At 33.0% G+C, this 15,296-nt stretch overlaps 1 protein-coding gene across 5 annotated transcripts in view; it reads right to left on the bottom strand.

Annotated features, from left to right (window-relative positions):
* Window positions 1–15,296, bottom strand: part of Syx1A (Syntaxin 1A) — a 526,136-nt gene that overhangs the window by 28,277 nt on the left and 482,563 nt on the right. For 4 of the 5 annotated variants that reach the window (XR_011950302.1, XR_011950303.1, XM_072525770.1 and 1 more), the window contains one exon: window positions 5,582–13,498. The exons of the other annotated variant lie outside the window; for it this stretch is intronic. Coding sequence is in view for 2 of the 4 variants with exons in the window: in XM_072525770.1 (XP_072381871.1) it covers window positions 13,492–13,498 (7 nt within the window). In the remaining 2 variants the exon portion in view is untranslated. Of the gene's footprint in view, window positions 1–5,581; window positions 13,499–15,296 lie in introns of those variants that run through there. 5 annotated transcript variants of the gene reach the window in all.

Genomic DNA, 15,296 nt, shown 5'->3' with positions numbered 1-15,296 from the left:
TGTAGGTTAATACACATTTTTATAAATATAATACGATATTTTCTTAAGAGATTACTTACTTTTAAATTATCACATAATATTCATCAAAATAAAAGAAGCCTATATTATATATTAATGAAACCAAGGAAATCCCTTATCCTGAAATGATAAAGACAGAAAACCCTAAACCAATGAGGAAACGTGTAAAACTATTGTATTAGTACAACGACTTGGCAGTATGTAACAGAACATCTATATCACTCAAAACACTTTAGATGTAAAATAAAACAACACTTTTTGTTATCCAAAGAATATAGTGAACGAATACATGGTTTAATGAAACACTAGTTTCCTCAGAAAAATAACTTAAAACTCACTATTCTTATGCTAACTATCTGATGTATACATTTAGAAATTTTTTTTACTTTCTACCTACTAAGTTTTACAAAACGTCAGTTTTTTGCCAGGATCGGAAAGGCAGATACAGACAAATGCCTATACGGCGAATACTACGATACTGTTACCCACACAATGCTGGAGTGTAAAAGATGGACAGTAGAGAGAAAGAGAATGAATAGGGAAATAGGTATGAACCCTGTGACTATCGGGGAGATGATCGAGAAGATGACGAGAAGTAAGGAAAGATGGAATAGTGTGCACAATTAAACCCGTTCAATAATTAGGAAGAAAGAAGAGAAGCAGCAGCCGTACCAACAACAGAGATAAGATCTAGATAAGAGAAGGGAGTGCTATGGATAAATTTCTAACTACAAAAATAATAAATCAGATATAAAGCAATCTTAATTGTCTCATAAATAATATATAAAGTATATGGATTTGAAATGTGTAGTGTGTTTCGGTGTCGTTAGGTAGATAAAGTTAAAGAAATCACAACACATTTTTGTAAAAGAAAGTGGACCTAAGAGGGGGCCAGGGAGGGGAGGGGAAAGGGAAGATAATCTTTGGTTTCATCACGTAATGTTCTTCTAATGTACCTTTGCTCTAATAAAACTGTCACATACCTTTAATTGGATTTCATACATATTAGCAACATTTATTATTGTACAGACTATGTCGAATACTTCACTTCTCCCAATTAGTTTCTCCGGCAGAGAAGTAGGCAGCAACTGCATTATTACGTATTAAAATTTTAAAAATAAAAAGCAAGATATCTAAAATAAAAGCACCCAATTCGTTAAAATAGTTTTCCAATATTCCACAGAATGTGTATTTCTTATTTATTTTTAGGGTAATATAAGTATAGGATGGTTTTATCTAAGTTTGCTTTAGTTTCAATCCAAATTATCAAAGTCATCAATTTATTTATTTCTGTAGTATTTTGATTTGCGACTAACTAATATATAAATTTATTAAACAGTATAACAGAAAAGTCAATAAAATGATAGGTCATAAAACATCTCATATGCGATGATGGATGTCAAACAATATATTTTGCACAGTACATGTCTATTTCATACTTACGTTACCCTGTTTCAAACAAGGTATACTAGGACAGCGAGTAAAAAACTCACTCTCGAATTAATTTCTTATCACTATACAAATTAAAAATTAGGCTATTGTAGTTTTCTATGTCTATATAAGCCAAAATATCCAATGAATACAAAAGTAGTAAAATAAATATGCTTAATAGATAAAAATATAACAAGTACCACTAGAAAGCAAGCTAAAAAGGAATAAGTAACTAATTCAAACAATAGAAGAACATGGGTTTACAATAGGAAAATGGACACAAATCGCAATCTAGGATAATTTGTAACAAAATTCCTAATAACACTCATACTCACAAACATAACACTGTTGAATTTTCTCAGAATATAGTAAACTTGGTTTTTTTCGCTGAAACAACATTATCGCTTCTGGATCAGCTTTGGCACCTAACCAAAAGTATACATAGATCAGACAGGAAGAAATTTACAAAACGGATAACGAAACACAAATTTCATTTTATCAATGGTCAAACTAAGTCAAATTTGATTAAAGAGAGCCATGAATTCAAGCAAAACTTTTAAATTTTGTATAGATGACAAAACAGTTTTTATAACAAAGAATAAGTAAACATTCAGAACGTAAAAATTTAGATTAACTTGAAATACTGGAAATCAATCTTAAAAATGCAATTTTAATTGCCAATGGACAAACTGATAATTGTAGGTCTTCTTTATTACACCTAATGGGAAGTTAGCAATAAACCTTCTGTTAGTTATGTATACAAATTATTTCCACATTGAAGTGGTTAGTTTAAAATTACTGTTCTACTGAAGCTGATGTTTCAACGGAACATGCCACATTGACTATTTTCTTATAAACACAGTGGTGACCACCAATTCCATAAATACTAAATTCTCAGCCATACTAGATATTTGTATAACTACTAATACAGGGACTTTTCTACATGTGACTAATAAAAAGTGTATTATTACAGCAGTGGCTTTAAAAACATGCTCTACGGGCGACTGGAGTTACATATCTCGTCCTAGATCTGAAAAATCGTGCAATCTTACCATTATTAGTATTAAAAATATTTACCTAAATGACAGAACGAGTAGTCAAACCATTAAGTATAATTTGGAAAGTTAACTGTGTTTTTCATAATGTGAATTTATCACAAGCACAAAGATAAAACCAAACCTACAAGTTACTTCTAATACAAAATAATCAAATGTTTTTGAAGTCATAACCTCGCCAGTTTTGTAAATAATTATTAAGGGCCCAACAGGTCTTCTTGAAGTCGTGTCGTTTTCTGTTTGCTTGCATGTGCCATTAGTCTTAAACGAAAAATCCTAGTGACTTAAAACTTATATAGATTATTCGCACCAAGGAAGGGAATTTGGTATCAATGAGTCAAAGTTTACCAATGAAAGTTACTGATAATTCCAGTTAGAGAGGTCGTAGAACCTTTTAACTTCAGTTAGAGGTAAATTTTGTTACTTTAAATCATTCCGTCGGCTCCTTTGATACTCATTAGAGAAAAACTTTTAAATTTTGCACTTTTCTTTTCACCAAACCGGTAGAATAGAGTATTGAAGGATCCGACATAATTTTTGAACGCAACGAAAGCCTTTGCCGAATGTATAACTTCACTTCAGTTTCAATACTACACATCCTATCCAGAGTTATCTGTAACTCTAATGACTTTTAATCTATTGACGAAAAATTCAATATTTTTCATAGATCAAAAGGAATCTTTGTACCAAGTTTCATGACGAGTCTAGAATTTTTCCTTCAAGACTTATCGCACAGATTGAGCGACAACAAAACGTTTTTACGAAAGACCTTTCGAAATCTTAATAAGCTGATCACCATCCTTGAAACTAAACTTTTATAACTGAAATAATCTTAGATCTGTTTATCACAGTGTTCCGAGTTTATGACTTCAAAAGTTTATCTTTAAAAAAATCTCCCTCAAGAGAATAACAAGTATATGAGTATTAACAACTTAATCCGTAAGAAAATACGTACTGGTAGTAGTGATGTGAAATATACTTACTGGACATCACATTTTGAGATGATCGACTGTATCTAAACTAATTCTACAAGAAATTAAAGAAACGCAAACATGTTTGAAATAAGTGATCTTATACATAGTGATATTGCTGGATACAACAGTTTGTACATTTAATGCTGCGACTAAAAATAATAGATAAAATTATTACTTTAATTTCTTGAGAAATTCTACGCTCACTTCAAGCTTGAAATTTTTTGTCAAGAAATAACAACAAAAGAGTTCATATATAATTGCATTTCTGAAATGATTAGAACCTTTAGATTTAATTCTCAGCCCTATATAATAAAAATTTTAATTTATTTTTTAATGCGCTTAATTAAAAAAAAAAGAGAAATTAAGTATACTATACTTAAAAGTAAAATAAGCAATATCGTCTCTCAAGGTCAAGGGATAAGTCAAATTAAAGTCCTCAATTAGCGATAACATTTTGCTATATTCTCCAATGTTGCTAGTAAACAGTGGCGAAAGAATCTAAAATAACCACTTAACCACAACATTCACATTTGTCATCGTTAAGGAATTGACAAATATGATTTTTTTTTCCATTCCAGGTTGGAAGTTGGTTTATACTGATACTAGCGTGAAGGCAACGTAGGAAATGAGAAGGGTGATAAACTGGCCCGAGAAGGGACAGTTAATTGGCCCGGAGCCCTGCTTTGGTGTTGCGAACACACGCAAAACAGCAATCACTGATAAATGGGTGCACAATAAGTCATTGGAATATTGGAGAAATGTACCAGGATTAAGACAGACGAAAGAGTTCATTAAGAGACATTCGGACAAATTCACAGCCGACTGACTGACCCACAATCGAAAGAGTGTCGGGGTGATGGAGGGCTGCTAAATGGACAATGTAGACTCAATAAACATTTGAGTCATATGAGCTTGACGGAAAAGAATACTTGTTGATTCTGCACGTCGGTCTGCACGTCGTGTGTCAGTTTGAAGGCTTCACAACGTCAAAATCGATATTTCAATTGTTTATATTTTGACAGTCTGCTAAGACTGTTTCTCTTGTTCTGGCAACTAAATAGTAAATGAATGCAAATGTAAGTAGTTTTTTGCGATATCGAAAATCGTTCAATAGAAAAATTGGAGGATACGCCTAAATTAATAAGCTAATTACGAACTTTTATCTGACACATACCATAACCTTGAATGACGATTATGTCCATTTTACCTATAAATGTGGTAGATATATTTAAACGTTATATTTTAACTGGTTGAGTTAATGCGTGTTGAACGTAACTCGACCATACATACTTTTATTTAGTAATATAAAAGCGAAAACTAAGATATGAAAAATTAATACTGAAATGCTAACATGAGCTTGAAAACGTAATATAGACTTGATTATACTTTGCTCTACTCAGCGTACACTGCGGTTTTCAATTAGCTGGAGATGCTTACAATTCGTTGTCTAGAAATGCTCAGATCTGTTTGCAATTAGCCAGAAATTATGAAATGGCTGTTTCATAAATTACGACAATTTTTACTATGGCAGAGAAAAGTTCGCGTGCAAAAACTATCAAAATCGAACATTTTGTCACTAATTTATTAAATATATATGACACATCAGCTAGTATTTTGAATCGACAAATCTGTTAAATCTGAAACAGAACCTACCGATGTTCTTCCTACAGTGTTTGTTCGTTCATGACCTTTCTGATTATTATAACTATTCTTCATATTAGCTTGAACTGATGTACCGTTATAATCTTAAACCATATTCGCCAATTAGAAAGATCTCTAATATGTGCTTATTTACTCTCTAACATTTGCCGATCACTTTTGTGCAATGTTGTAACGTTGTGATATAATAATAATATGCTGAGTTAATAATATAACAGAGTAGCCTGCTCTTTTTACCGCTAGTTTTTCCCAAGGTACTCATTTTATTCAAGGTGAATCGACCTGGGGCCTATAGACATGTAAACTATCTAGATGTTCTTGCCAGCGCTGGGATTCGATCCCCGGCCTTCTGTTTGGAAGTCAGACATACTACCGTCTGAGCTATCCTATCCATGCGTTGTCGGGTATATATATATATATATATATATATATATATATATATATATATATATATATCTTTTTCGCGGCTCATCGCTATCTTGGGCATACCTTACCTAAAATAGTACAACGTATCACTCTTACTTCCGAGAATAAGTATATATCGATCATTTTCGTAAGTTCATTACTATTTAAACTCATAAAGAGACGACACTTCAATTTTTGCTTATAGACCGTTTTTATTAATTTATGTTATGCACGGTTGAATGATTTGTGATATTTGTAATACCGTATAGTTCAACTGGAAGTAACTAGAAGAATAGGAAATGAGGCGGAAATAATATTAACTATCAAAAGACGAAAACTTGAGTACTTAGGACATGTGATGAGAGGGCAAAAATACGTATTATTACAACTTATTATGCAAGGCAAAATCCGAGGAAAGCGAAATGTAGGAAGACGAAGAATATCCTGGCTTAAGAACTTAAAGGAATGGTTTGAATGCAGTAGTGCAGAACTTTTTAGAGCGGCAGTCAACAGAGTCCGCATAGAAATGATTTCCAACCTTCGATAGAAGATGGAACTTAAAGAAGAAGATAGTTTAAAGATTCTAACGGTGCCTGTGCATATACCAAACGCGTGTTGAAATAGATAATCCGAGATATATCGCGCATATACTTCATTCCCTACCGGCCGACACCAGCGTTTGTCTGCTGTATGTATACGTTAGCGTCTTTAAATCGTTGAAACATATGCTGCATAAAAAGCCCCATTTCTTTACGCGTTATATCTAAAAATGTCGCCTACATACCGAGACTAGTTTTATTACTACTCATTTAATTCCTTCATTGTACAATTTGGCAAACAATCGACCAATGTAGTAAGGTGCAAATCGTCATTCTGGCAGTTAAATTCCGCAAAACACTTCAAGAAGAATGAGATTGTACAATTATAAGAACTCTAAGATGAAATCAAGATGATTTGAGTTGTACAGTTTAAAAAGTATGTGTATCAAAATCGCTTAAACACCTGTTTCTAGCTAACGGTTTCAAATTATTTTTGAACATTTGAACTTCTGACCAAGTCTTAAAGCGTCTATTAACAACAGTATAATAATGAATGCCTACTACCAGTCAAATAATTAATAAATGCAGCACCATTAACAATATGTTTAAATTCTAACAATAGATCCATTTTGTACCCGTTTTAAGAACACAAGTATGTGAACCTTTATTAATTGAAGTAGTCTATCACTACAAACAAAGCTTCACATATCACAAGTATACAAGCTTGAAGTAGAGACACTTTTTTCGATTAACTATTTTCTATATACTCTAAAATCTACTTGCAGCAGAATATTTTAAGTAACTAGTAACAAAAAATAAAATATAAGCAATAAAAATAATAAAAATCGATAGGGTGGATGAATTACTTAATACTTGGTGGATAATTTTATTGTAAATATATCTACACTTGCAGTTAAAGATGACATCTACAGTTTTATTTATAATACGATCCTGGTTGAAAGAAATGTTCACGCGAACGTAGAGTGATTTGATAGAAGAAATGGATTGATACCGACTATTATTTTACTACAAGATAAGGTATAGTTTTGTTGATGTTTATGGATTTTGTGTACTCATTAAAACTTTGGGGAGTTTTTACACTTACTTTACTGATCATGTTCCTATCGGAGGTAGTCATTAGGTAGATAGGAGTATCTTTACGATAACAACAATATCAATTTTTTCAAAAATGTTAAGACAAAGTATCATTGAGATATCCGAGAGGTTGGATCCCCAATTTCATACATTTATGACATGATTCGGTAAACAATATATACTCCAGTCGTCAGAGATTTGACCCCTAAAAATCATACGAACAAGTTGATTTCGCCGAGAATATCAATTTTGAGACTCCAAACATGGTGCAAAAAAGTTTAACCATTTTAACCCCCGCGCTTCTTCCTAAAATCACCCTCGCAGGGGGGTAAAAACGCAAAAAAATCGATTTACCTAGAATCTATACGATGTGGAAAAAAATGATTCAAATAAAAAATGTAGCTGAGATCATTTTGAACAAAAATGTTTATTAGCACTTTTTTTTAAATGTCAGTTCGCGCGAGAAATCAATTTTAAATAAAATATTTATCAACTAGAGGGTAAAAAATCGATATCTTTTGATCACAGTGTCCTATCGACAACAATCAAAACGCATTTTAAAGGCGAGGAGTGAAGCTTTCGTATGTACTTATTGTATTTTGCCGAAAATAATGTCAGTTTCTATAAAGCTGTTCAATAAATAAACTTGATGACTCATGAAAATCATAAAAAATGGCAAAAATCGCGCCACATTTATTTACTTAACAGCTATATAAAAACTGAATTCATTTGCGACAAATACAAAAATTGCACACGAAAGCTGCACTCTTTACTTTTAAAATGCATCTTGATTTTTGTGGATATGACACTCGGATCAAAAGATATTGAATTTTTACCGTCGAGCTGATAAAAAATTTATTGAGCATTGATTTCGCGTGCGTAACTGCCATTTAAAATCGCCGAACGCTTCAATCATTGTTTCTGAGAAATCGGTTCACTCTACACAAAAAATGCTAATAAATGTTTGTGTTCCAAATTATCTTAGGTACATTTTTTATTTGAAACATTTTGTCTATGGCGGACAGATTCGTGGTAAATCGATTTTTTTCCGTTTTCACCCTCTACGTGGGGGGTTTTAGGGGAAAGCCCGGGGGAAAAAGTGGTAAACTTTGTTGCATCTTTTTTAGCGACCTAAAATTGACATTTTCTTCTGACGACTATATACGTCATTAGGAAAATAAAATTAAAAGAATTAGTATTTAATTTGATGATGTATTTATATGGCACATTGAAGATTTTTCATTAAAATTTTTTATTTTTGTTGTATTCTATTAGATTGCTTATAAGCTAATAGGTATAAATAATTATGCTATATAAATCCATGCGTATTTTTTCGCTAAACAATATAAAACGTACATCGGTATCAAGCCATGCCTTCTAAATATTCCAGCTTCAATTAATTCATAAAAATTACATACATTTTGGTAACTAATCGATATTTATTATATATTTACATTTATTAGAATATTGCACACAATACCAAAATGTATAATTTTTTTTTCTAAGCAATCATAAATTATACGATCGATGACAATTTAGAAAAATACTTTCTAAAGAGAGTTTCACCAAAGCAATAGAACAAACAAACTTTGTACAGTATTATTTCATTACAAGATTGATAGAAAAAATAACAAGTGTTATCATTTATGTATTTTTACTGGATTGATTTATTCTGTTATTAAAATTGTCCTGAACAACAAATCTGAGTTAAACCAGCTCTTTGATAGGAGCTAGGAGTAGACGAGGCGGACCTGCGGTAATATGCAGATGGATAAGGGCATCCCTAGAGAATAAGACAAAAATATACACCCTGGGTAAAGCAACCATCAAAGCAAAAGTAGGTGGAGGCTGTCCACAGGAAGGAGTTCTATTCCGTCTACTTTGGGCAACCTTGGTAGATGATCTCCTCAGAAATCTGTCCACAGGCTTTTACTGTCTAAGATATGCTGACGATATAGCAGAGGCTCCTTGTCAGAGGCAGGTTTGCCCATGTGGTGTCTGAGAGAATGTAAGCAGCCCTAAATATAATTGACGACTGGTGTGAACAAGAGAGACTGATAGTCAATGCTCAGAAAATACAAACGTCATCTTCACCAAGAAACAGCACTATAAAGCCTAAAACCACCGGTGCTGGGAGGAACAGAGATTTTATTCGCCAAAGAAACAAAATACTTTGTGGTGTATTTTAATCATACGCTTGGAATCATACATGGAACACTCACATTCTGAAAACCACACAGAAAGCTACATATCTTTATACAGGGCGAAGCCAGATCAATGATGCACAAATTAATCTATAGTCAGCGACATATAAGCCAGATGCATGGTGCTGACAGAAAGCTATATTGTGATGGGACAACCTGTCGAGATGCAATAGCTACGAGATATAGCTTTAACAATAAGTCCACAATTAAGATACCAGGCACAGAAGACTGGAATGATTGGTATACCGATACAAGCTGCTGCTACCTGGTATACGGATGGCTTAAAAACATCGGGGGGTATGGGAGTCGACATAGTAGGGACAAATCAAGGGATACATTTCCCGGTAAGTCTATCTAAGGATGTGATAGTTTTCCAGGCGGAAATACCGACAATCCATCACTGCTTGGAAGAAATAGAAAGGCAGGAAAGAACGTTCCGTTCAGTTGCCATCTTCACAGACAGTCAGGCAGCGCTTAAGGAACTCAATTCTGTAGAGGTCAATTCTAAGCTAGTATGGGATTGTATGTATGCCCTAAATAAACTAGGAGACCGTAGCAGGGTTAAGCTGATGGGGTTATCAGATGATGACCTGTGCAGATTCTGTCACCTCGAAGAAGATTCTGTCACCTCGACAGTCTGGCAAATGTGCGGTTCTTTGTATTAGGAGAAGAAAATCCACCGGCAAATATCTACATGGAAGGTACAGTCTCGAAGCTATTAGACTTTTTAAAAAGGGTCAGGCTGGAGTGTTATATAGGACTGGAGGACCACAATAGATCTGAAAAGGCCGCAGTGGAATATCTCTCTAAGAAGGAAACGATTGGAAGGGACAATGTTGATAAAACTGGGCATAAAAGGTCGAGCATTAAATAGATAGAATATGTGAGTAGTAATATCGTTCAAAATCGTCGAAGTAAAATGGCCCCATATACTTCTAGGTGGACCAAAGTTGCCACTTAGCTTTGTCGTATAGTACTATGCTTAGAAGTCAAATAAACAAAATAGTCAGTCCAAGTCAAATTATGTGTCATATAAAAGCTCTAAATTTACCCGTATCCTATAACGTTGCTAGTGAACGGTGACGGGGTTATGAAACAAAAATAAATAACCTAAAAAGTAATAAAATGCGTATACGTTTGCATTCATTTACTATTTGCTTGACAATTCTATGATCACTGAAACAATCTTAGCATTCTTAGCCAACTTTTGTAAAAATAGAAATAATTAAAAGATAATATTTTTGTACGACAGAAAACATAAGAAAGTTAGGAGATTTCGGACAAAAAGATCTTTGGACCCACCACCGAAAATGATATATGAAGTTCTAGATACTTTTAATCATGAACTTTACCAACTGTTTAAAGAAACACCCATTTTGGAATTCGTTAGACTCCAGAGATTCGACTGGCAGTGATGTAGTAAGGGTGGATGATGACAGACTGTCGAGAAGAGCTCTAGATGGTAAAATGCAGGACAAAAGACCAAAAGAAAGTTTTTGTAAAATATGGGAGAACGAAATGGCTCGTATGGGCACCATTTACTGAACGTTAGAACTTGAAATCTTTTTTCGATTATCTGGGTTAGTAAAATTGGATTATACATGTAGATTGTTCCTCTAATTGAGAGCTTTCATTTGACACATATGTACTTTGAATTTGAGTAACGATTATATTTATTTTATCTTTAAGTATAATATAATTTACTTTATATAATAGGTGTCGTGTGAAAAACGATTTCAGTCATATGAAATATAGTGGCATATATTAGTTATAGAATTTCATATTCTGTTATTGATGTAACTCTCTATGTAACTATGAAAAGTCTAAAATTCTAATTTTTGATGCACCAATTATAGACAGGTATTTAAAACCCAGGACAAAATGGAAGATCATCATACTTTAATTATAATGAAATGTAAGAAAGTTATTTTATTCGCGTTGCACGAGATATTGAGACTTACTTTTTATAATATATTTTGTTATAAATAAATTTATTTTTTATATATTCTCTAGCTCTGTTTAAACACAAACTACTAATATTATTATTGTGAGATTAAAATATAGGAATACGAGGAGTCACTTTAGAACAACGCTCCATGTTGCAATATATATAAGATTCAAAAGTCCTACACATAAATATATACATCTGATAAAAATGATCTTTTTAGCTTTTAGTGTAGCTAACATATTTAGCTTACTATTAAAAACTTCTCTTCCATTTATTTCTCCCTCACACTATAATTTAGTAATTTAGGACTATAAGGGTTTTATTAACTTTTTCCTCCATGTTCCTTTAATTCGCGTTTTTACTATTCGCGGATTCAAAAAATGCGATCCAATTCCTATATTCGCCGCCTAAGATTTCTTTATTCGCGGATCGAATCGGTACATCTACATACATATACCTAAATAAAAAACTACGACTAGACTGTGTTTTCAAAAGCTATCGGCGTTGTTTGTTGGGCTCGACCGTTCCTTTGAGGTAAGCCACTTTCGCCGCGGTCGGTGTTTTGAGAATGTAAACAAACAGAATGTTTAGGTTCGTCATCCAGCAATAGAAAAATTGAAGTGAAGTTGTAATTATGGATCGGAGACCAGAGAAAGGTTGCCTCCGACTGGTCCAATGGTCCGGAATAAAGCAAAGCGTCTTTACGCACATTTTAAAGAATCTGATGGTAGTTGTGGTGGTAAATGTAACGTAATGTAATGTAATTCCTTCAGTTGGCTCATTTGGCTCAGTTGAATAAAAGGCAAACCCAGGATCTGCCACCTCTGATATTCCAGTGCGAAGCATTTCCAGTGGACATGTGAGGAGATTTCTTACCTATCATCACATAGACGGCAACGTGGACCATCCGCCAATCCAAGCAGATGTAGATGCCGCCTGAGTCTACAGTGTCTGGTAAGTATAATCACCACCAGAGAGCATCTTTCACGGTTTAATATAACTATAGCAAATAATGTATTATCCAAGTACGAGGTAGCTAAAAAAATTATAAAATTATAAGATGTTTTTCGATGCCAAAAAACCCATCCAACGAACATGTTAAGTTACAAAACTCAAGACGAGAAAGTCGAGTTCCAATAATACATTAAAATACATTTATGTATTTTAAATATTTTATCAAGACATTATTATTTGTGATTTCTTTCTAACCATTTAAACTATTCCATTCTATTACCTCTTGAAAATAAAGTTTCTTCGAATTTTTAGATTTAATCTTCAAAAGAAAAGTTTTTGTAATATATTCGTTAACGAACTTTAGTACAAAATCATTTTTAAACTCTCCGTTAAAAGCGATTCATAATGCATCACCTGTATCCCATATTTTGATCTCATATAGTCAGGCCCTACATACCCACAGATAATTAGAAAAAAATTATTTAAATTTTTATTTCTTTTTATTAACTTTTTATTTATTTTAAAATATAGACAGATATATAAACTTATATCAAAAGTAGAGATTTAAAAAATATTAAACAAAAATTAAACAGTAAATGCGAAATACTAGCTAATATTATTAAGTGATTTAATCCATGGTGTAATACATATCTGGACAGAATCAAAAAAAGTAAGTGCCAAAATATCACAAACCTCTAAAGTCTGTATTTTAAAATAGTGTTTAAAAATATGTGAATGCGGTTATAGAAAGAGTTCACCAAGACAATTATTACATATTTGGCACCTACTCATCTTGATGTCCTTTCTACCTTTCTATATTTCAGTATACCAACCATTTTTATTGCTTAAATTCATATTAATACACTACCCTCAGCTATGTAATTATATTTTTCGCATATCCCGAGGATCACATCCTCGCGGGACACTTTTTCATTTGTATAATCTATATATACTTTTTTAAAAACGCTAGTTACAGATCGGTATAACATAAATATTTTAGAGAATAAAATTCTAATCTCAAACGAACTGAAAATAAAATCGAACTAAAAACGTGGTCGTCTGGAAATGTTGAGGATGGTTTGGGCAGCAACAATCTACTGGTACTGGGTGGTGGTTAAAAAAATATCCAAAATGCCACAACAAAACAAAAACAGGAAAGGGCACATTATTCTTTATACCATTAATATATTGTAACATTATGAACTGTATTCATTTCCTAAAACAGTTTGAAGGTTATTAAAACATTATACCCGTTGTGTGTGTGTTCCTTAATTATTGATAGCACAGGTAGCATCTTATCGCACATAAAATTTTACCATAAATCAAAAATTAAATAAACTTTCTAGTATATCATTATTGGTTAATATAATCAAAGTTTCTAAATAACGCCGCTACAAGGAATTGACATCAATTATCAAAACAAACAAAAGAAACATTGAATCAATAGAGAAAGTCAACTAACTCAAACTCAAATGCGATTATTTTAATCTATACCAAAAATTATATAACTGGCATATATAAACAAAAACCGATGACAGAGATTTGATGATAAAAATTCGAGGAAATTCTATTGAACTCTCAACATATCGATTATAGATATTTTCAATCAATCCCAATATAAGTTATAATTAGCAGAGAAAAATAAGCTTAAAAATAATACAAAGTACAGTCCATTCCCTGGATCTTTGCACAATTATGACATTAATCACGAATTATTTTAATACTAACAGAAACTAAAACCATGAACTTAAGCCACCTGTCCATGCACAACAGCATACATCGAACAAAGACAGCATTACCGCAAAGACATTACATTTTCCATAACTTTCTACCTTGGGCCATATCAATATCAATCTCCTTTATCGACATGTCCTGCCTAAGCTGCTCCTCTCAAATCTTCTTTATGGAAACTTCTCTCCAGTAACCAACAGATATTGGGTGATTAACGGCTCGACGTTGAACATGACCAAATCATCTTAACCTATGCTCTACCAGTTTGGCAAAAATTGGTGCCACCCCTGGACTTCCCCTAATATACTCATTCTTAATTTTATCCTTTTTTTCTAACTATACTCATCCATCTAACCAGTCTCATTTCCGTCACACGAATGCATGTGACTTTCTTTCTTTTTAACTGCCCAACATTCAGTCACGTACATCATAGCTGGTTTTATGGCTGTTTTATAGATTTTTCCCTCCAGCTTCATTGAAATTATTCTGTCACACAACACAGCACTCGCTTCCTTCCACTTCATCGATCCCACCCTAATTCTAGTGCATGCATCTCCATCTATTTCTCCATTGCTCTGTAATACCAATCCTAGGTACTTAAAACTATTACTTTTCACAATCATTTCACCATCGAAAGATATCATTATATTTGTAATAACTCCATCTTTACATCAATATGCTAGATAGTCTGTTTTCTTTTTCCTCAAGAGCTTGTCTGCACTGTTCCAGCTTTTGTTCTAAGTCGCTTTCACTATTTCCTACTAACAGTACAAGCGCCACGGAATGTTACTCTGTAGTTTCGCTGTTACTTCATCCAAAACTATTGAGAATAAATAAGGACTAAGCATCGAGCTTTGGTGAAATCCTAGTTTCACATCAAATTTATCAGTCTCTCCCACACCTCTCCTAACACTAGTTGTTACTCCTTCATACATGTCTCTCACAATATTTGCATATTCACCGGGGACTTTTTTATTGAGTGTCCACCACAGAATCTCTCGAGGAACTCTATCTTTGTTAATCATAGTTTACATGATATTACCAGCAAGAGCGGTATAAGATTAGAACAATTTGCAATGGCAAACCAAGTACATGTTTCCTCCACAAGTATATTAAAAAGGGTACCTGGTACTAATGAATTTAATCAGATAGATGATTAAAACTAAAACATGAACTACCTCAATAACAGACGTTAGAACCTATAGAGACGTAAAGTGCGATTTAGATCATCATTCAGTAGGACATAGCAAAGAAACGTAGGAGAAAATATAGAGAAACGTAGA

Source organism: Diabrotica undecimpunctata, chromosome 3 (assembly GCF_040954645.1).
Source record: "Diabrotica undecimpunctata isolate CICGRU chromosome 3, icDiaUnde3, whole genome shotgun sequence".
Taxonomy (NCBI): domain Eukaryota; kingdom Metazoa; phylum Arthropoda; class Insecta; order Coleoptera; family Chrysomelidae; genus Diabrotica; species Diabrotica undecimpunctata.
This window is presented reverse-complemented; position numbering and strand designations above follow the sequence as displayed.